This window comes from Dermochelys coriacea, chromosome 7 (genome assembly GCF_009764565.3).
Source record: "Dermochelys coriacea isolate rDerCor1 chromosome 7, rDerCor1.pri.v4, whole genome shotgun sequence".
In the NCBI taxonomy this organism is placed as follows: Eukaryota; Metazoa; Chordata; order Testudines; family Dermochelyidae; genus Dermochelys; species Dermochelys coriacea.
The window spans coordinates 64978595-65001523 of NC_050074.1; the positions used below are offsets into that span (position 1 = coordinate 64978595).

Below are 22929 nucleotides of genomic sequence, written 5' to 3' on the forward strand. Positions count from 1 at the left end.
TCCTGATCAGGTCTAGAACGGAGATTGAGGAAGGCCCTCTGCCCTGTATTTTTAGGGAACCTTATTTTCTGCCTATTGACCCATGACCAATATGCCATAAGAAGCATCTAAGAATTACTTCATCAGGCAAAATGTTTGGTTTAAAGCAACACTTCTGTAAATAATTGTGCAAAAGATCATACACTGTTACAAAAGTGTAGGATCTTATATCATTGTGGGACAGTGTCCCTTAAAAATAAGCTTTGCCCTGTACTTTTCATACCTATACTCTATTTCCTTGAAATATAGGTAGTCATCTTAGTAGACCCATGGCACATTCTAACAGCACAGTGTTTAAGCTGATTGAGGGGCAAATATAGCTCAGCAGCTGCAGTAAGTGTAAATGTATGCTATCACACTCACCCACTCTAAGCACTTGTGCAATATGATTTGTTAAGTTAGGAAAAACACTTCATGAGGTTTGCAAGGATGAGCTGAAAGCTTGACTAGACCCAACACGAAGCTTCAGTAGAAATTGGTCCTGCAAACATTCAATTCAGGTTCCACAGACAGAATTTGTCACTTCACTGCAAGCCACTTCCAAGGAAATGACTGCCCAGATAAGAATGATTAAGCAAAATTTTTTTGATAAGAAAACATTAATGAAGTTCCACTTTAAACTGATGTTTACACCACACTTTGCTAACTTGTCTCCTTCACTTGGCAAATAAATCCAGACAATATACATAACAGCTTTCATGTGATCCTGCTGCACTCAAAATCAATTACAACTTTTCTCTTAAGTCAGTGTTCAGGGGACCAGTTCCTAAAGGTTATTTAATAGTGAATGTGAAAGATTGATTTTGAGTTAAACTCTGGCCTACAGTATGAAAAGGTACTTTAATTTCTTCAGCCACAGCTCTATCTGGTCGTATTTTGATCCTCAACAACACCGTAAAGCCATTATCTTTAGAAATTTCTACATTGTACTTAGATAAAAACACAATAGCTTTCCGGAGCGGGCTATGTTAGTTCATTAGGAATTCATGGGTGACTCAAAATATTTTCCAACCAATATTCAATCAGATAAAAATACAAATCTAGATTCAGCGGTGTTCAATTTCCACAAATATTCTATCAAATATGCTGCCTAGCTGAAATCCTCAAGGAAACAGTGAATTTTACTGAGGATCAGAAGTAGGTCCATTGTCTCTAGATAAAACATTGGGAATAAACTAATTGCTTTCAGGAGACAGTGTATTTTAAAGACAAAAAATAATGAAATGATCAACTAGTGTAACTTTAAAAGCTCTCTTAATGCCTGGAAGCAACTCTAGTAAGATTAACTGCTCCATTTTTTATTGTTCAGATTTTACCCTTAACTTTGAATTTGTGGTGCAATTCACCCCAGCTCAGAGAGCAGGCATAAATTCCTACAACTCCCTTAAAGGTTTAAGTGGGGAATAAGTGCTTATTTAAGACTCTTTAAGTTAAGATTTATTTAAGACTGTATTGCTTTCCACAATAATTTATTTAGATGGTTTTTCTTAATAAAATTCTATTGCTGTCCTAGCCCTATACTATTCACAAATAAATCAGCTCATGCAAAGAAATACATCAGCACATGAAAAATCAGCACATTTACAGGAAAGAGTCAGATCGTTAAGATTTGCCACTTTTAATGTTGGAGATGTCAAGAAATTATGTGGAAACCAGTACACTACTCTTCATAAGATGATTGGTATGTCAGGCTCACACAGAGAAGGTCAGAACTAAGGCCTGGTCTATATTAGAAAATTAAATCTATTTAACTACATTGGTCATGGGTGTGAAAAATCCACCTAAGCAGCGTTGTTAAGATGACCCAAGTCCCTGTGTAGACACCACTAGACTGACAGAAGAATTCTATCAGCCTATCTCTTGGGGAGGTGGATTATCTACGCCAATGGAAGAACCCCTCCCATCAGATTAGGCAGGGTCTACACTGAAGCACTACAGTAGCACAGCTGCACCTCTGTAGCATTTTAAATGTAGACAAGCCATAAATCTTAAAGCAATATCCCAATAGGCAGTCAGGTAAAATGAGCTGCACAGGTTAATAAGCCAGAAAGCAGAAAATAAGTGGGGAGGAGAGTCCAAATAAAATTCTTTTTAGATCCACCTGCAGATCAGATCTCTGTTGAATGAGTGCAAAACATACCACAGATATCGATAGCATGAACAAGAGAGAAGACATTTGTCAATAGTATAGGGCTAGGACTTAAAGACAGCAATAGAATTTTATTAAGAAAAACCATCTAAATAAATTATTGTGGAAAGCAATACAGAACAATATGAATAATAGGGTCTGTATCACCTTTAACATTGTATTATGAGTCAGCCTAAAAGCCTGAAAAGCCTCATGTGTTAAGAAATTCTAATAAATTTCACAGAGAAGATGCTTAGACAATAAGGAAAATATCAACCCAAGAGCAGCAACATCTTTTCTTAACCTCCTTATGAGCAATAAAAACTTTTCCCAAAATTAAAAATCAAAAGACAAAAAAATCTGCTTTCAGTTAAATCTGTATTACCACAGATAGCCCACTTAGTTTCACTGGGATTGGAGCACAGAATTCTCACGCTACATGACCATTCTCTGTATTAAGCACAAAACCATTGACATCGAGCCTAATCTGAAGCACGGAGAAGATTTTCCCTTGACCTCAAGGGCTTCAGATCAGGCCAGTAGAAATGCAGTAGTAGTTAACAGGACTGCAAAATTACCTGACGGATTTAACTGAGTGAAAACTTTCTGGTTTTCTAGTACACTTTTTGACCACAAAATTATGTCTTTTCAATTTTTGATGTACAGCTCCATTTATTTATCTGGATTTTCTGAGTAGATAAAAAAAATAAATATATCACAACTTTGTAGGAACCAAGATAATCCACATTGCACATCTCATTCAAATCCTATTCTACCATTCCTACTAACAGCTAAAAGAATCCATTCTCATTGAGCCCAATTTTCAATCTGGCCTCCACTTTTGAAGTGTAACGTTGTGCCCACTAGTCAATAAGCTCACAGTTTTGCACAAATAATGAATTAGTAGGAAATTCACCAGGAGTGCCACAGTATGGGAAGCACGTATTGCCTGGGGAGGTGTGCAAAATTATGCCTGCAAAAATATTGGCGTAGATAGAAAAATCAATCCCTATCTACAACAAAAAAGGACTTTTGTAACTCACTGTCTAAGCAATGGGAGCAGGTCTGCCTTTTTCATTTCCAAGAGAAATTGAGAAGGGAGAGAATTAGTGGTGTAGCATGGAGCTGATTAGCAAAACAGAGCCCTCCTGAGACAATAAGATGAAGAGCTCATTAACAATTACTCTTTTTAAAGAGGATTTGAGCAAACTGGGTAAAACTCACAAGGACTCTGCCAGTTAGAGTCTGGGCAGATATCATCACTCCTGCCCAGTCTTTCACAGAGGTCATCCAGCCCACTTCTGCTGCGACAGTCTCCTCTTTCTCATCTGTAGGTTTACAGGTCCCATCAGCCTGTGATTCCCCACCAGCATTAATCTTCTGGGCCTCCTGTAAAGTAAAGAGAAGATTTAGAATGTTTATCATGGCAACAGTCACACTTCAAAAGCCTGTTCCTAGAACAGAACTAGTACAGCATGCTCTCTGTTCACGACCTTGTTAGATGGTCATGATTCTGTCCCTTTCTAGTGGCAGCCCTATAAACAGCCTAACTACTAGTTACTAGCTCATAGAGCTTCTCCTTTACTTCAAGTCTTACAGGCATTTTTGGCACCAAAGAATCAGGGTTCCATCCCTAGTACTGTGTGCAGAGTAACTGGCAACTATGACTTTTGTAATTATGCAGCCACTTATTCATATATTTATTTATTATAAACATACACATGCAGAGCATACACTGAGTTTTTTAATTTATATAGATGTTTAATAAATGTGAGCATAATTTATGTAAAATTTTCATTTGCAATCGCTCAAATTAGTTTTCTGAGTAAGTCTACAATGGGGAGTCCAATATAATAAGACAATAAGACAAGAGAAGGAAACAAAATACACAGCTGAGAATGTGTGCCGCTGTGCTGTCAGTGAGCCATTGTTTCAGTGGAGGCATTTGATACGTCAGAGGAACTCCTCTATCTGCAAATTGCTGGCCATTATGGAGCCAAGAGATAGACATTAAAAAGGAATCTCAGCAGCACTAAGTAAGCTGACCGATGAGTCACATTCATTGGAATTCATATCCATCATGGGCAAATGCTGCAGCAAGGATGCTGTATTCTTACAACTGACTTCTATGTGCTAGTCATGGATTCCACAGAGGAATCAAGGAAGAGAAAGACTAAACCAGCCTGGATTACACTGCATTATTTAAAAATATATATATATATATATATATATATATAAAATATGCAACAGATCATATGTCATGAGCGCGTCTTAGGTGACAACAGACCAACATAATACTAATGACTACCTGATAATTCAACAAACTGTGCTGCACAAGCTATGCTTAGGAGAGAGAGCAGAACTCAATTCTGCAAACTGTTAAGCACTCTCAACTCCCACTGATATCCAAGAGGGTTGAAAGCACTCAGCACCTACTGAGAAGGCTCAGTACTTTCAAGATCAAGGCTATAGAACACACTAGCCTAGTGAGCAATGCTTGAAATCAACTGCTATCAGTTCCTTTTGGAATATCCCAACATATCAATCATATGTGACATTGATGAAGATGTTATGAGTGGGAAACCACACATGAACAGATATACAATTGCAAGATAACCGTAAGACCTTGATCATGCAGTAAGGTATTAAACCAAAGGCACTTCCTGGAGACTGAACATTATTGCACTTATACAACAATCATACTGAATTTGTGAACAAAAAGTATTAGAGAAAGGCTAACAATGTAGTGTGGAGCTGATCAATTGTTCTCTCAGACTCTCACAGCTCTGGATCTCAATTAGCCAATGAGATTGCTCCCTTAGTTTTGCCCATGCCCTAAGTAGAGCTATGGGATGTCTCTTGTAACTGGACAAATAGTTATAGGGTTATTAACTAAATTAATTTAATTGTGGTTAAAACAGTGCTCATTGCTTTCTATGTAAACATCTGTGGGAAGGATAAAAGTCACCTTCCTTTCCTTTGCGTACCTGGACCTCATTCACTCATCAATATGGATATGATGAATCAGACATTGCAATCAGCACTGAAAGAAAAATACTGCATTCCATATGCATAAAAACCCACAGAAATGAGCTCATTGTTTTAAGCAATAAATTACTATTGATGCACAAGACATTCCCTGAGGATTAAAAGCTGACTAGGTGGAACAGATGACCCAAGATATCACAAAGATAGGTCAGTCAAAACTCAAGAAACACCCTGTGCCAAGATTAACGATTCTATTATAAAACAGGAAAAGAAAGAAAAATGTATGTAGATTTTTTTTTCTGAATGGGTGATGTAGTTTCTATTGGTACACACAGGGCACTGCTACAGAAATAATATGCTGTGCATTAGCCAACCCAGATGGCTTTTCCTTTTGTCTGCAAGATAGAGTAGTGCCCTACCATAAAAATGGTTAACACACTATTGTCATGTGGCAATCTGTGATTTTTAATTTTAACTTCAAACATCTCATATCTGATTTTCAGAGGTAGAAATCACTCAACTCCAGCTGAGTCAATGTAAACTGTGAGGTTCTTAGCAAATCTCAGAATCAGGGTCCCAGGTGCTTCAGATTGAATACTCAAAAATATTTTGGAAAGCGTGGGCCTAAGCCACTTGCCCAAGGTCACACAATGAGCCTGTAGCAAAACTGGGAACAAAAATACCCAGGTCTCCTGTGCTTTAGCTAGGAAAAAGTTCCTCTTACTTGAGCTCATGGTATGTTTAAGGACTAGATGTGACATATGGAGCCCTAAAGTATAGCTCACTATTTACTTCCTTCCCTTTAAGAGGAGAAAGATAAGCATATGCAAGGTTTTATTGCCAATATGCTGAAACAATAAGCAATCTCACTTCCCCTAAAACAAGTACAAATATTATGGTTGTGTGCATTTAGTCTGTGATGCATTTATATTAAAAGTAGGTGCAGTCTCGCAGGCTCCTGGCAAACTGCCAGCATAATCACTAGTCTTGCAATGTCTGGAGATCCCTCAAGGAAATGTGGGAGACAAATCTACAGTACAATTCCATACAGTGATGTCTTCATGATGGATTTTTGCTGTGTCACCCACGTTATACAATTTCCCCCGTCCACCAGCTCTTGTTACTCTGCTGGTATGGGTTGAAAATATAATGGGTTGAAAATATACTGTGCTGGTATGGGTTGTAACAGGTATATAATGAGAAACATGCTAATAGGAACACTACTGCCTTGCCAGGTAAGTGAAGAGTCCCAAAGGCCAGTCCCCTGGTCTGGTACAATCTAGAGTCCAGCTTCTGCAGACACCATGGCTATTACTGTACTGGGGAATACCACATGTCTAAAGTCACTCAGTGGCCTATAATTCAGACTGAAGCCCTAGAAAGTTTCAGTCTGAAATGTCTAAGTTCCAGAAAATCATGAGTGACTAAAATAGAAGCTTAGAAAGGCAACTCTTACAAAATTTAACTCCAGCTACCACTACAGCTGCATTACACATCCAGATGTAATAGCAACACAGACTCAAATCCATCCCACAGATATTTAGAAAAAATAATTACAGTACCTGTCAAGAAGGTTATAAGCCTATTTTTCACTAAAATAATTAATACACATAAAATCACACAGCATGAATATACATGCCCAGTTAGGAAAACTGCATATTGTTAAGGAATTAATCTCATATAAACCTAACAGTTATGTGTTGTATAGAGGCAGACAGATAACCTATGTAAACTAGGAATAATATTTTCCCATAATCTAACACACACTGCATGTGCTTCTGTTCAGTTGGAAGAATTTACTTTCACCCTTGGAGCACGTTGGAACGCCCAGCAGATATCCACAGTGAGGTATGTGAATGGCCTTGTTAATGTACGCTGTACAACGTGAGGTCCAATTGAAAGTAATGGCCACCTGGGGGGGAGGGGGGAAAGAGGCATTACACCAGAGATTTAAGACTTGTTAAACAAATCCTCAGCTCTAGGTAGAGATGGAAATGCTTTTGCTGCCTTTAAAAAGAAGCAATGCTATGTTAAAATGTCTCTAACTCTGTACAATATATCTGCTTAGAAGGGAAAAATGGGAACAGAAGGCAGGTTTTACCTGGAGTTTCTATGACGACCTGCAAGTCTACTTGTTCACTGTGACTGAACTGTTTATAGGAGTTTTGCACTTGCATATATCACCTTTCATCTGAGGGACAAAGAGCATTTTTCAAACGTTAATTAATAGGAACAACCTGTCTGTAAGGTAGAAAAATTGCTCCTGTGCAACCATGCATTTCATTTTACCTACTCAATAAGTGCAGTGAGGATGGAATCAAGGAGACCCGATTCCAAATTCCATGTTCTATCCCTATTGTCACAGTGCCTAACTTTCGGATACATCCCACTATTGGGCTGAAATTTCACACGTTTTGTTCCTGCCCAAAAGAGAAAAGGTTTTGTCCAAAAAAAATCCATTCAGATTTTTTGACTATTGAGAGTGGAAACTATCTATATTTTCCAATTCAAAGACTAAAGAAATCTAACCATGCTATTTTTGGTCAGGGCATTTGAAAGATAAATGATTGGTGTTTGAAAGATTAAATTTGACATGGACCAAGTGCTCATTAAGAGATAGTGCCTTTGCCTGGGTTGAAAAAAAAAAAAAAACAGCTCTGATTTAATAAAGTTATTAACATTGTGAAGCAGCATACTGAAACAGCAGTTGATATATCTATTAACTCTACAGGTGCAGAACTGAAGGGCAGCAGCACTACTGGGTCATCATTAGCTAAGGATAGTAGGGGGAAGTACTGGTATACTGCAGGTGGGATAAGTAGTATCGGACCTAAGAATAGTAATAGATGCATACTGATATTTAGTTCTTATTTGGCATTTTTCTTTGGTAAATCTCAAAAACTTGATTCCCATTAAATTAATTTCTCCTTCTGTAGATCATACATTAACTACAACCCAATCAATGGCTAGGCAGATAACAAGTTGTGACCACTACTACTGATTAGTTAAGCACTGCACACAGCCTATTTTATTTATGTTACCCAGTTTCCCTTATCCCACTCAGCATGCTTGTTGTCTTCTCCACCTGTTATACCTCATCTTTCAAACTGTAAGCTCTTTGGGGCAGGGACTGTCATTTATTATATGTTTGTACAGTACCTAGCACAATGGAGCCCAACCTGGTTCCAGCTTTTAGGTGCTACCACTATAGAAGTGCTAAATTAATGACAACATGCTTTACAAAGGAAAGCAAGTACATTTATCTCCACTTTTCAGATGAGAAACTGAGACAGAGGTGAAATGACTAGCCCAACATCATGTGACAAGTCATTGTCAGAACCAGAATGGAACCATGTTCTGTCTGGACTCCCAGTCTAGGACGCTATACAAGAGTGACAGGACAGGATCTGCCAAATTACTTACAGCAGAAGAAGTTAAACACCTGCAAATGCCAGAATCTAGGAATGGGCGATAGGGGATGGATCACTTGATTTTTAGCAGTTATGTTCATTCCCTCTGAAGCACCTGGCATTGGCCACTGTTGGAAGACAGGATACTGGGCTGCATGGACATTGGTCTGACCCAGTATGACTGTTCTTCTGTTCTGAATTTTTTTTTCCTCCCACACACACGCCTGATAGTACATCAAGCAAGAAAAGGTAAAACCAAGAAAGTTTGCAAATTTTATTAACCATTATATCTATTCTTCTCTCCATGACAAAAAAATCAAACTGCATTTTCAACACTTGATTTGTAATCACCCCAAAATACAGTACTCTGCAGTCAACAAAAACAGTGAACAACTCATTTTGTTGAAGCAGAAAATCAACTACATCTAATTTTAAAGTTACCTTAAAAAGTCAGCCTCTGGCAAAATGAAGCCCTAGAAAATTTCAGTCTCAAAAGTCTAAGTTCCAGAAAATCATGAGTGACTAAAATAGAAGCTTAGAAAGGCAACTTTTGCAAATTTTAACTCCAGCTACCACTACAGCTACAGCTGCATTACACATCCAGATGTGTTCAACATTTCTCTGATGTAATAGCAACACAGACTCAGTCTATTTTTATTTTCAACTTACATTCTCTATTCTCTTTTAACATGTTTAATATGCATTTAAATATAAAAAAGAAATTGCAGGGTTCTTTTCTCAAAGTCACTTTTGTGATGCATCTGTGATTGCACAGCAATTTCTCAGAGTGCTTCAAAACCAGTTTCACTTGCACTGTGCACACACCCAGCCTTTTATCAATTGTATAGTCCAGCTCCGTTATTATTTCTTCACCTCAAATCATTAACTAAACAGCATTGCAGCCAAAAGCGAACTGGCAGAAATCACTTTTAAAAATGTACTGTTTAATTGGTGAATTATTTAGAGGCACAGCAGGTACAAGTAAGATAATACTACCTTTATCCAGTCTGTTTACCTGTTGTTTCACAAGGTGCTCATTATTTTAAATTACTTGATGACAAGAGCATTTAAATAGATTAAAGTGAGAGGATGCATATTTTGTTGTATACACTTTTCCTGTACTTATTTATAAATGAAAGCAGGATGTGCATTCTAGAGCAATGCTACTCAAAGTGGTGGTCTGCGGACCGGTGCCGGTCCATGAGCCATCGGCTGCCAGTCTGCGCGCACATTGGAAAAAAAAAAATTGCCGGTCCTCCACATCAGATAGCTTGAGAAGCTCTGCTCTAGAGGTCAGTACAGGGGATTAGGCATCAAATCTCCTGGACAGGACTCCCAGCTCTGCCAAAGACTTATGATGTAACTGTAGACAAGAGACTTCAACACTTTGGCCTGTATTTTCAAAAATGCTTAGTGATTTTGAGTGCCTCAGTGCTTGGGTGCCCAGTTAGAGTCACTTTAAAGGGTCCTGCTTTTCAATTTGAGGCATCACTAGTCACTTTTGAAAATAGGTAAACTGAAGCATTCAGGATTCCATCTGTAGATTAGGTACACTACCACTGAACTAACTCAATTGCTCTGTGAGGATTTAGCAATTAAATATTTCAAAGAATTTTCAGATTCCATGCTATATAGGTGCAAAGTGTTAGTAAGTGACCATGAATGTTGTGCTATTAACCTTCATACACAAAACAATTAAAACTATGATCATCACATATGGATAAAAATTTACTTGGCAAATGCTGCATATTCTATTGTCCTCACACAGGACTGCCTTATCAAATGGCTAGAGAGAGATATTTTGGAAACCTTAACATAAACTGAGGCTAGCATGCATCCTTCCTATTTCCACAAAGTCTGGAAATGTGGGAAGAAGGCCAGCCAAGCACCCTTAAAGATATTGGCAGTGAGAAAGACTGCAAGGTCTTTTGTTAAGACTTCATTAGAAGGCCCACCTGGTAGAGGGGAGCACTTCTGATATTCCCATTTAAATATGTGGATTTGAAGAGTCTAAATTTCATCTAATCATAACAGCACCCCACTATGAAAATAATTTGGACCAGAACACTGGGGCACTGACGCATCCCAATTTCACATTAAAAGGGAGCCAGTATTCTCAATGCAGGTGCTGTTTAGCTACTCTAGTACAGAAGAGCACATGCTCTGGCAACCCACCCTCAGAACCTGGGCAGCAGGACACAGTCTGCCTCCAGGAAGCATCCACACCAAGGGATGATGCCTGGTACATCAGCTCTTCAAAGCTGACACTGCAATTTCAAGTCTGCCAAAGAAACATTCAAATCCTTTTGGCAGGTTAGGGCAGGACTGCTTCGGATTCCAATACAAGTGACTTGTCCAGTCTCTATTAACAGCCAAGGGAGAACTCTATGTTCTGAAGGGTTTTTCATTATGCATCTGTGTTTCTATTTCATTTAAAAATCTTTCAGAAGAGCAGTCTCTTCATCCCCTGCATTCTATTAATCGGGGATGATGTATCTGCAGTTCTCTTTACCCGTTTCATTGCTTACAAGGCAGTGGCTTATCTTGAAAACACGATCAGATGCTGTCCCAAAGTAAAGCAGTACTTGTGGCACCTTAGAGACTAACAAATTTGTTAGTCTCTAAGGTACCACAAGTACTGCTTTTCTTTTTGCGAATACAGACTAACACGGCTGCTACTCTGAAACCTGTCCCAAAGAGAATGATGAGCCAGCATCTTGCATTTATTATGTTGTCTCTTCTTAAAAAGGAGCAGAAGTCTAACATATTGGGTTGGGAGTTTTTGAGCAATTCCTTTCTGAGGTCCAAGGTTGACTCCATCAACAAATTGACAGGTCCAATTAAATATTATTGCTGTGAACAGAGCTCTTAGTTTCAAATGACACAATTGTTTGTTAATGGCTAGTGAATGTACCATGTCAGTCAAGACACGAAGTACCTGCCAAAAGTACTGGGAATACCTGCCATGCTGCCAAACGTGCCAGGTACATGCAAGATATTCATCAGCACAGCAGATGTTCTCTATCAGATAAATCCAGGTGAAACACCTGTTGTGCTGCTGAATGTGCCAGGTACCAGTACACCCAGGTTAAAAAACAAACAAACCACCTGTTCTGCTGCGGAGTTTATCAGGCACATGGATTTGGTTGGAAATGTTAATGGCCAGCATCAGTGCAGAAGATGCAGTGGGGGAAAACCAACAGTGAAGGTATTTACAAAACACTTTGAAAAGTGAGTCAACCTTAGCTTAAAGATAAAAGGAAGCAAAGGCTGAAGTAACTAAATGCCTTCTAAGAAGTACTCCTGCTGCCCCACAAACTTGGCTATCCACACACTTCTTTGAATTTGTCCTGTCACTATTGGGTTACACTGACGTCAGCTATCATACTGTACCTATGGTTTGGTTAGTTTGAAAGCATTAATTATTGATATGCAGAAAAAACATTCTTTCCAGTGAAGAAAGAGAAACAGGATGACTCATGGAAAACATGGCTGACGAAAGGCAAACGCTTTTCTTCTATAAAATATTCACAAGGTATGTAATGTGTTGTTGCAAATTTGTAACTTAAAAAACCCGAGCCCCAAATAGATTTCAGTCTTAATATTTCAAGAGCGAGTCAGCTATACAGCTAGGAGTTAACTACTCTGTTTCCTTCTATATCCAGCCAGAATTCTGATGATCCCTCCGAGTCCTTAACTTAATATTCTCAACATCAAGGCCCATGCCTGTCGCCAAGGGATAGCTTTAGGTAACAACGTCCCTACATTTACACAGAGTAAGATGTGCAGGGCACAATCCACTCTCTCTGCTCCTACGACTAGCTCCCTCCCTTAGCTTACACATACCCACTTACTGTGGCAGATTTTTGCTTGTCTAATATGTCCCTAAAATCCCCACCATATTATACGAGCCTCCAACCACCCTTTCATGCCATGAGATTTGACTGTGACAGAAGCAGGCAAACAAATTTAAGAAGTTGACCTGAGGGGCAAGTGAAGATTGGATAAGAGAAAAAGAGGATCCCAATAACCACCCTATGGCGGAATGGGTCTGGGCATTCATGGCCTCTAGGTAAATTGATTATCTGACAATATCAGAGGCATAGGTCTATAGCAGCCAAAGGTCTGAGGAGAACATAGCCTAAGAACACAGCCCAAAAATTTTAATAGAGGGATCATTTGTGAATGTTAGAAGATCCTTGTTCCTTCCCACCTTGGTTAAGGAGCAGAGCATCACAGAGTACAGCATCTGTATCTGACACAAAGGGCCTGGTGTTTTGACCAGCATTGTGTGAAATTCTGTGCTTTTGGCTCTCAGTATTTCAAGTAAATCTTTTCACAGATGAAGTTATTTTTATTATTTACTTTAAGATAGCACCTACAGACCCAGATCAAGGCATGGGGTTCCATTGTGCTAGGTGCTGTATCTCCATATAATAAACATAGTTGTGGTACAAAGAAATCACCATATCAACAGTTCTGACTTATGTTAGTTCATGCTCTGAGTTCCTCTGTCAGTTTTGGGTTTAAAAAAAAAACAAAAACACAAAAAACCATCTCTGAACAAGTTTAATCCATTGTGGGGGTTAGAATATAAAATCTTTGAGTTTGATCATGTTTCTAGCATACATGGGCCCAGCTCCAGTCTGAAACCATTATGTTGCCCTGAAACAGATGTAACTGGTTATGAAAGTATGACACAGATTCATTAATGAGGCCCCAGACTTCTGCCTATCACCTCCTTTTCGAGGGCACTTCAACTCCAAAAGGTAGAAATTGAACCCAGATTCTAATAGATCTGCTCTAGGAATTATTTTGGGGAAGTTCTATGGCCTGTGTTATACAGATGATCATAATGGTCCCTTCTGGCCTTGGAATCTACTACTTTATGCATATGGCCCCACAGACCACAAGCCACCAAGGCCAAACCAAACACACCCAATTTATTATGTACTACTTCAGAGAGCATGGATAATAGAATAATAAGTGACTGTGACACAGCTGACAAAATAAAATTAATACCACCACTATGCTCTATGTCAGTGGATAGACAGCTTCAATTTCCTATGCTGCATACCTGACAACATTTGAAACCGAATATAAATAAGGACATCTGACGAGAAAAAAAAAAGTGGGTTCTTCTTTAAATGCCAGTGAAATATAAAGGAATGGGGAAACTTTCTGGTGGGATGGACTGAGAAAATGGCAAATCTCACTAAAAATTGGGGGATTTTCTCCCATCAAGTCAGGATGATTGCCATGGATAGACGTTATCAATCCAGTGACTTTAAAAATACACTAATACTTATTTTTAAAAAACATTACATGAAAACAAATTAAGAAAAAATGTTTTCTTCCCCATCAGCCCACCTTCAAGTGAATTTTATGCTGGTGAAAAGGGCTGGATTGACAGCCATGGAGACTGAAGTCTTATATAGCCACAAAACAGTTAAGTTGTGGACAGGGCAGCATGAGCTACCCTATCCTAGCTGCCTCAACTATGATTTAGAGTTACCACTCCCATGGGTGTAATGTTTATTACCACAGTAGTAAGAGTCCCAAAAGTGTTGGACTGGACTGTTTACTATGGCTTTTCTAGTACTCTGTGACAAACCATGAAAATAGTGAGTTCCAGAATGAACAACTCAGAAAGTGTCCTGCTTGCTGTGTTGGTAATTTTGGCCATCTGACAGCTCCAGGAAGTAGTCAATTCCTTGGCTTCTCCACTGACTGGATAAAAATAGGGGACATGGGAATTCTGAAGCAAAAGTAGAATGTTAATTTGCATGTTCATTCTCAGATTTCCTTTGCATCATATTGCCAGTTCATAGCAGAACTGAAGTCTGAATTTGGAGGGATTCCCTTCATTGAGCTCCTGTTATCCTTAATAAGATTTAAATAAGGAAAGAAGGCACTAGAATTAAGACAAAACAAATAAGGTACATTATTATTTTGATACTGTTGAAGCATTCATGGTAATTTAAAGCATACTGTTTAGGTAATTTTAGGACAGGAGAATGCCAGTCACAGTTGATCAGCAATAAAAAACGAGGCACATGAAGTGAGCTTTCAGGAAAGATTTGAGGATAAAAGTGAAGGATAGCGGTAAAGTGTGGCACAGTGTAAGTGATCTGGTGAAAAGGAGGATTAGAGAGACTACACAAAATAGCTAAAGCTAGTAAAACAATTATAGGAACTGAAAAGTAATGAGCAAAGAGGATTTCCAAGCATTGTAGCAAATGGTGAAAGGAAAAAGCATATTTTTCTTAAGAAAGTTAATATGGAATTAAAAATTGAGGATCAATAGGGCCTGACCAAGTTAGAGAAATAGTGGAGAGCAGAAAAGAACACTGCAGGATTGTCTAATCTCTCTTCTCCTTGAGACTAACAACAAAAAACCTCAAGAATGAGAATGTAGGATAGGAAGCGAATATGATGCTTTCAGACGCAAATTATGCAATGGCAACTAGGCACTAAAAAAAGTGCATAACAAATCAACCGAAAAAGGTTTCTCATTGCTTTCTGGTTCAAATTAACACATTCCCATACATCTCATCCTGCAGCAGCAATCATACAATGACCATATTCTTTTCTGTGATGAGTGTTACTTTGAGTATGTAAGGCTAGTGATACAAGAATCTTCCTGAGACATTTGTGCTCATTTTAATGGTCAACATTCTATGGAAACAGCTCTGCAAAACTTGGCTATGCCAATTCACAGGTTTCTGCATGAACAATTATTTGAACAACAATTATTTTCCTTCCATTCACACAGGTTAACTCTGTTGTGTGTAAAAAGAAAAGGAATACCGGTGGCACCTTAGAGACTAAAATTTATTAGAGCATAAGCTTTCGTGAGCTACAGCTCACTTCATCGGATGCATCCGGTGCCACCGGTACTCCTTTTCTTTTTGCGAATACAGACTAACACGGCTGCTACTCTGAAATCTGTTGTGTGTGGTTTCCACATTAAAATCATTAATTGGCCCAAGTCTGCTTAAAAAAAAAAAAAAAAAAAAAAAAAAAAAAAAAGAGAAACAATTAATGAACCATTCAACAAACCTAGAGCTAGGTTGTGGTTTGTGGCAAAACCCAGAATAGGCTAGGATTGCATGGGTGGGGGTAGGGTGGAGGTTACAAAGACATTTCACACATCTTGAGTCTGGTTTCTGGCCAACAAACAGAAATCTGAATCCTTCTCCCTTGTTACTAGTCAGAGCATTCCTGATTAATCCAATTTATGAAGACTGAACCATTAGCACATTAAGAGATTCCCCAAAGCTCCCATTCAATTATAAAGTGGCAGCAAAAAGGGCAAAACATGCATTTGATTTGATTAATGGGGACACAGAATTTAAATCAAAGGAGATGCTATCATTATTCTTTGGTCCCTGTGCACTGTGGCAATAGGTTCATTAAATAGATAAGACAATTATTACATAGGACAGTGGTTTAGTGTTTGAGAACCTGCTCTACGATTCAAATATTGCACTGCAAAACAACCCTTCCAAAGAGGTAAATGTCCTTAAAGTGATATCACATAGGACAATAATACTAGATCATAAATATCTAGAGATGAGGCAGCTGCACTTGCCAAACATATGGGGGAACTTTTAATAGAGGTAAATTATGATAAAGGTAAATAATTGTCAGAAATATTTTTATTGTTGCACTTACCCTAGTAATGCTTAACACTTGGAGTTGACATAATGATTAAGACAATATTCCAGTCACTTTTATCCAAAGTGCTTTACAAAGGGGGAAACTATTAACCCCCTTTAAAGTAGGAGAAACAGAGACAGATCTTAAGTAACTTGCCCAAGATTACACAGTGTGTCAAAGAAAGTTCCCCTTACTGCTGATCTCGGTCTTTAATAACCTGACCTTATTACCTCTAATATAATACGATTCTTTATAAAAAGCCTTCTTAACACACTAAGAATTTGAAGGATAGTTTTTTTTATATAAAGAGTGTATAACATATACAAAGAGAAGTTTCAGGGAAGTAGAATTGGCTAGAAATTTTTTCAGTGAACTTTTTGTCAAAGTACTGATTTCTAACTGAAATTTTTCATGGAAATGTATCACTTCAGACAAAAAAAACAAAACAAAAAAACAAACAACTTTTGTTGGGAAAACGTCTCAGTTCCAGGATGGAATTTCAGATCAAAGCCAGAGACATCACATTACCGCAGAATACCCCATAGTCCTGTGGTCAGGGCCCCCCCCTGTGATGTTGGAGACCCAGGTTAAAGTCACTGCTTTGACTAAATTAATAATCTCTTTTCTCCCTACTTTTTGGCCAAAATAGATAAATAAATAAATAAATCTCTCAGATATGTACTGATACAGAGGGGGAAATGTCTAAAATATTAAAATTGTCATAGGAGAGGGAAATCACTTTCCACCCCCGCTTGGCAATGAAAAGAAAATGAATGTTCTTTCACCACTAGGTAGATAACCAAGCTTACCTGGTGGTCTCAGTTTAATTCCTAACAAACTCTGGTGTCAATATAAAAAAAGCTGCATGACAATTGGCACTTAGTACTAATGTTTCTGGCAGTTTCAGCAGAGAGGCTGCCAGACTATTCCTTTATCTGCAGAGGTACTCCCTCTAACTCAGGGCGAGTCATGCTGGCAGTGCAGCATCAATGAAACATTCATTGCTGCTGCCTGCACTATGCCGTATTTGTTGCCACATGCATCTCCACCTATGGTTTGGGAGAGACTATTTTTAAAATAACTGAAATACTAATAGTAAATTAAATAAAAAAAAGCAGAAAGCAGAGAATGTAACCTCTCAGAGCTGTCACGCAGAAACCTTGCAACAAGCACCAAATTCCTGAGTTAAAAAAAAAAAAAAGATTGAATGTGCTCAAGAAAGAAATGTAGCTGACTCTGAGACAAGGGAAGTGAAAGAGCGAGATATAGTGTGGTTCTGTGGATAGGGCTTGAGACTGGGACATGCATTCTGTTCCCAGCTCTGCCACTGACTTGCCCCAAAGAACTTACAATCTAAGCAGACAGACAAAGGGTTGGATGGGAAACCAAGGCACAAAGAGGTGAAGCAAGTTGCCCAAGATACAGCTGAAATACATGTTTGATATGGCTATTCCTTTTATGACAGGTTTCAGAGTAGCAGCCATATTAGTCTGTATTCACAAAAAGAAAAGGAGTACTTGTGGCACCTTAGAAACTAACAAATTTATTTGAGCATAAGCTTTCGTGAGCTACAGCTCACTTCAAAATGCATCCGATGAAGTAAGCTGTAGCTCACGAAAGCTTATGCTCAAATAAATTTGTTAGTCTCTAAGGTGCCACAAGTACTCCTTTTCTTATTCCTTTTATGAATCTTTATGATGTTCAAAGGCAATAATATAACCCACAGTTCAAAATGAAGTTCTTCTTAAAACAATAACTCTGCACAATGAATTCTTAACATTATTGCAATTTGTAGTGAAGTATTAACAGTCAAATTTCCAAATTCATTAAAAAAAAAAAAAAGGTGAATTAGCCGTCCACTAATGTTTATTTTAAATGGTTAGGAATTCCAGAGGATTACAAGTAGTTTCTTAAAATAATATGCTAAACACATTTTGTTAACATGGAATCATGCCTGACTCCCAAAACCTACCCCACTATTTAGTCAGTCAGTACTTGGGTGTTTTTCACCCCTATGAAAGAGTGAATAAATGACTTAGACAAAGAACAACAACTTAAAAAGAAAAAGGAGTACTTGTGGCATCTGAGAGACTAACAAATTTATTAGAGCATAAGCTTTCATGAGCTACAGCTCACTTCATTGGATACATTTGGTGGAAAAAACAAAGGGGAGATTGATATACACACACTCACACAGAGAACATGAAACAATGGGTTTATCATACACACTGTAAGGAGAAAAGAAAAGGAGTACTTGTGGCACCTTAGCGACTAACAAATTTATTAGAGCATAAGCTTTCGTGAGCTACAGCTCACTTCATCGGATACCAAATGCATCCGATGAAGTGAGCTGTAGCTCACGAAAGCTTATGCTCTAATAAATTTGTTAGTCTCTAAGGTGCCACAAGTACTCCTTTTCTTTTTGCGAATACAGACTAACACGGCTGCTACTCTGAAAACTGTAAGGAGAGTGATCACTTAAGATAAGCCATCACCAGCAGCGGGGGGGGGGGGGGGGGGGGGGAAGAGGGGCAAATACTCACCAGCAACCACACACCACACAACAGAACCACTAACCCAGGAACCTATCCTTGCAACAAAGCCCATTGCCAACTCTGTCCACATATCTATTCAGGGGATACCATCATAGGGCCTAATCACATCAGCCACACTATCAGAGGCTCGTTAACCTGTGCATCTACCAATGTGATATATGCCATCATGTGCCAGCAATGCCCCTCTGCCATGTACATTGGTCAAACTGGACAGTCTCTACGTAAAAGAATGAATGGACACAAATCAGACGTCAAGAATTATAACATTCAAAAACCAGTCCGAGAACACTTCAATCTCTCTGGTCACTCGATCACAGACCCAAGAGTGGCTATCCTTCAACAAAAAAGCTTCAAAAATAGACTCCAAAGAGAGACTGCTGAATTGGAATTAATTTGCAAACTGGATACAATTAACTTAGGCTTGAATAGAGACTGGGAATGGATGAGTCATGACACAAAGTAAAACTATTTCCCCATGTTATTTCTTCCCCCCGCCCCCCACTGTTCCTCAGATATTCTTGTTAACTGCTGGAAATAGCCTACCTTGCTTAAAGAAAAGTAGTACCCGTGGCACCTTAGAGACTAACAAATTTATTAGAGCATAAGCTTTCGTGAGCTACAGCTCACCCTACCTTGCTTGTCACCATAAAGGTTTTCCTCCTTTCCCCCCCGCTGCTAGTGATGGCTTATCTTAAGTGATCACTCTCCTTACAGTTTTCAGAGTAGTAGCCGTGTTAGTCTGTATTCGCAAAAAGAAAAGCAGTACTTGTGGCACCTTAGAGACCTACAAATTTATTAGAGCATAAGCTTTCGTGAGCTACAGCTCACTTCGTCCGAGTCTCTAAGGTGCCACAAGTATTCCTTTTCTTTTTTCTCCTTACAGTGTGTATGATAAACCCATTGTTTCATGTTGTGTGTGTGTGTATCAATCTCCCGTTTTTTCCACCAAATGCATCCGATGAAGTGAGCTGTAGCTCACGAAAGCTTATGCTCTAATAAATTTGTTAGTCTCTAAGGTGCCACAAGTACTCCTTTTCTTTTTGCGAATACAGACTAACACGGCTGCTACTCTGAAACAACAACTGAGATATTCATTGACTTTGAGGGAATAAAACTCCTTACCTTTGATCAATATGCTGTGGTTACCATAATAAAATATTGGAGTAATGGGATTAGATGTTACATGAAGGAACAAGAATGCAGCCTGCAGGACTCTACTCTTTGCCAGGAATCCCCCACTAGACTTTACATAGACTTTTTGGGCACCAGGGAGAAAGGGCCTAGTCACTTTCAGTTTGTCATTCAGTAGTAGCACAATGTTCCTGTATTTGGGTATCTGGCAGGGCAGCAGCATATATGAGTGAACTTCCCTTCTTTGCTATGCCTCTCATTTTCGCTGACATCTGTATTGAAATATCCACAGATTAATGAAAACACATAAGAGGTAGGCAAGGTATTTTATTTTAGAAGTGTATTTTTAATATAAAAAAAAAAGAAAGACATACAAATCTAAATTTTGGACCTAAACTATTTGATAGCGTCCCTTTGATTTATCTTAGCTTTAAATGGAGTCATCAATAATTACTACAATTTTGGAGATACTCCAGCTCCTGCCAAAGTAGTCAAGAAAATGATGTCATTTAAAGCCCATTCTCCATTTTTCCAACCAAGGTTAATGAATAATCTTTGTGTGTTTTTAAAATTTAAAAATATAAAGGAAATCATCATGAATTAAAGACAAACCTTCAAATCAGATAAATCCATGTGTGATTCTATGTTGACCTGGGAAATTAAGTTCCAGTGTGAAAAACAGAAATATTTGAAAAGCTATTTGAGTGAGCAAAATAAGTAACTAAAATTTAAGGGCACTCATTTCTCACCACAGAACTTAAAGACTTTAATATTGGTTCCAAGCTGGAAAATCTTTATCTTAGCAGGAAAGGGAGTGTGGGGGTTGGGAGGGGGAGGAAGGGGAGGGAACTGGCAAGAACACACACAGGGATACTTGTCAAAAAATGTTCAATCCAGTATTAGTTGTAATGTTGTTGCCATTTTTAATAATTAATTTCTATTATATTACACTAAATATCTACCCTAACGGCCTATAGTGAGAAATCTTTTGGTAAATCCAGACATTATTTAATCATGTGGCTATGAAATCATTCATATCCTATTGCTATGGAAACAATGATGTCATCACAATCATAAGATCATGATTACCTTGTGATACTGTGCTGATGATTGTGAAGATGGAATTAGTTAAGAGGAAAAAAGATTTTTCAGTTTAACCCAAATATTTCTTGCGTAGCTCTTTGGTGACCTACTCTAGATACAGTACATTTCCCACTGAACAAGTGATGTACAATGGCTGAGTAGTCTCATTACTATAATGATTTATTCATAATGTTCAATTAAATGCCGATATTGTTAACCATTCTTGTGTTGATTCTCAAACCAGGAAGTGCAAAGACATGAAACAATGAAAATATGTATTTTTTTAAAAAAAGATCATTAAGGTTTTTGAATCTGAAAATGGGTTTGTGATTGAGTTTAGGACAATTATTATTTCATTCTGGACTGTTTCAGATATCCCTTCACTCAACAATAGACTTTGGGAGACGCCAGTCCACATCTGAGCTTTCTGGGAACGTTCAAACTAACAAACAATGGTGTCGGCCTGCAAAAAGCTGAACCATTCATGGACACGTGACTTGCCCAGGTGGCTACAAACTCCATCTTGTTGCTGTGATTTTGCACAGAAGAACAAAGGGGTTTCTGCCCACAAAAGAGAATATAACAGCCCCTGGAAGCCTCTCCATTTTGTCTTCAGCTGGCTAGGGGATGGCCCCTCCACCCCAAAGAGATGCCTGAAAGAATCTTAATCGAAGGACAGTAACTACGGGGGTGAGTGATTGCGGGACCCAGGCCATAAACTACAATGTTGGTCTGAAAAGGATTGGGCCCAGACTAGGAAGGCGTCTAGTCTGTGAAAGAAGCTTATTGGAACATCTCTGAGGGTGAGATTTCACCTGTAATCAGTTTCTTAATGCGTTAGGCTTAGACTTGTGTGTTTTGTTTTATTTTGCTTGCTAACTTACTTTGTTCTGTCTGTTATTACTTGAAACCACTTAAATCCTACTTCTTATACTAAATCACTTATTAATTAACCGTAAGTAATTAATACCTGGGGGAGCAAACAGCTGTGGATATCTCTATCAGTGTTATAGAGGGTGGACAACTTATGAATTTACCCTGTGTAAGCTTTATACAAAGTAAAACGGATTTATATGGGGTTTGGATCCCATTGGGAGCTGGGTTTCTGGGTGCTAGAGACGGGAGCACTTGCTAAGCTGTTTTCAGTCACTGCTCCCTCCTTTTAGTCTAAATTTAAGCCCCTTTCTCAGAGAGGGTAAAAAAGGTATATTTTTAGCTTCACATAAGCAGATGTATGAATCTAATTCACAAGTAAATTATGAAGAGAGTGTACTCATAGTTTGAGCAAGGCATATGATGAGATGCTCAATAATCTAAACTGAGAAAGAAGCCAATGTCTAAAGCAAATGTAGCTCCCATGAAAACACAACTTTGAATTAATGAAAAGCATAATGGATTAACAATAGCAATAGAGTTTATATTTACTTGAACATTTGCAGATATTTATAGTGCTGGAGCGTCTTCTCTCAGAGCGATTTACATGTGAAATGAAAAGAATACTGGAGTTTTAGGGCCTTCAGTCACAGAACAGCAGGTTTATCACATTTATCACTTAAAACTCCTTCTCTTGCACTCAGGATGTCTCACTTGATTGCAAGACACTGAATGTTGCTGGTTACCAATTTTTTTTCTAGGATGGTAGTAACTGTCACTGTTATTACCAAAAGGTACCTGTCTTGGATGCATGAAATGAGGTTGGTGGTTTCCAATCCAGTGTCTAGTGGTGTCCAGATACACTTGCAGGAAAGAAAAAAAATATCTGTGTATGTGCACACACATGTAGGGGAAATGTACGGAACATTACATCTCATTGAACCACCTGGATTAAAACATCCCCGTTCTAAACAGAATGCCATGCGAGTCCCATTAAAAATCCCAAGTGGGAGGGACCTCAGCTATACATCTCTTCTGAATGGCAACACATGACCCTTAA

The 22929-nt window shown here is 38.5% G+C and overlaps 1 protein-coding gene across 1 annotated transcript in view; it reads right to left on the reverse strand.

The window, feature by feature from the left end:
- The window catches only part of KCNMA1 (potassium calcium-activated channel subfamily M alpha 1), an 827350-nt gene that overhangs the window by 596541 nt on the left and 207880 nt on the right, over positions 1-22929 (reverse strand). Inside the window, 1 exon segment of the mRNA XM_038409287.2 lies at positions 3392-3556. Within this exon segment, the coding sequence (XP_038265215.1) occupies positions 3392-3556 (165 nt within the window).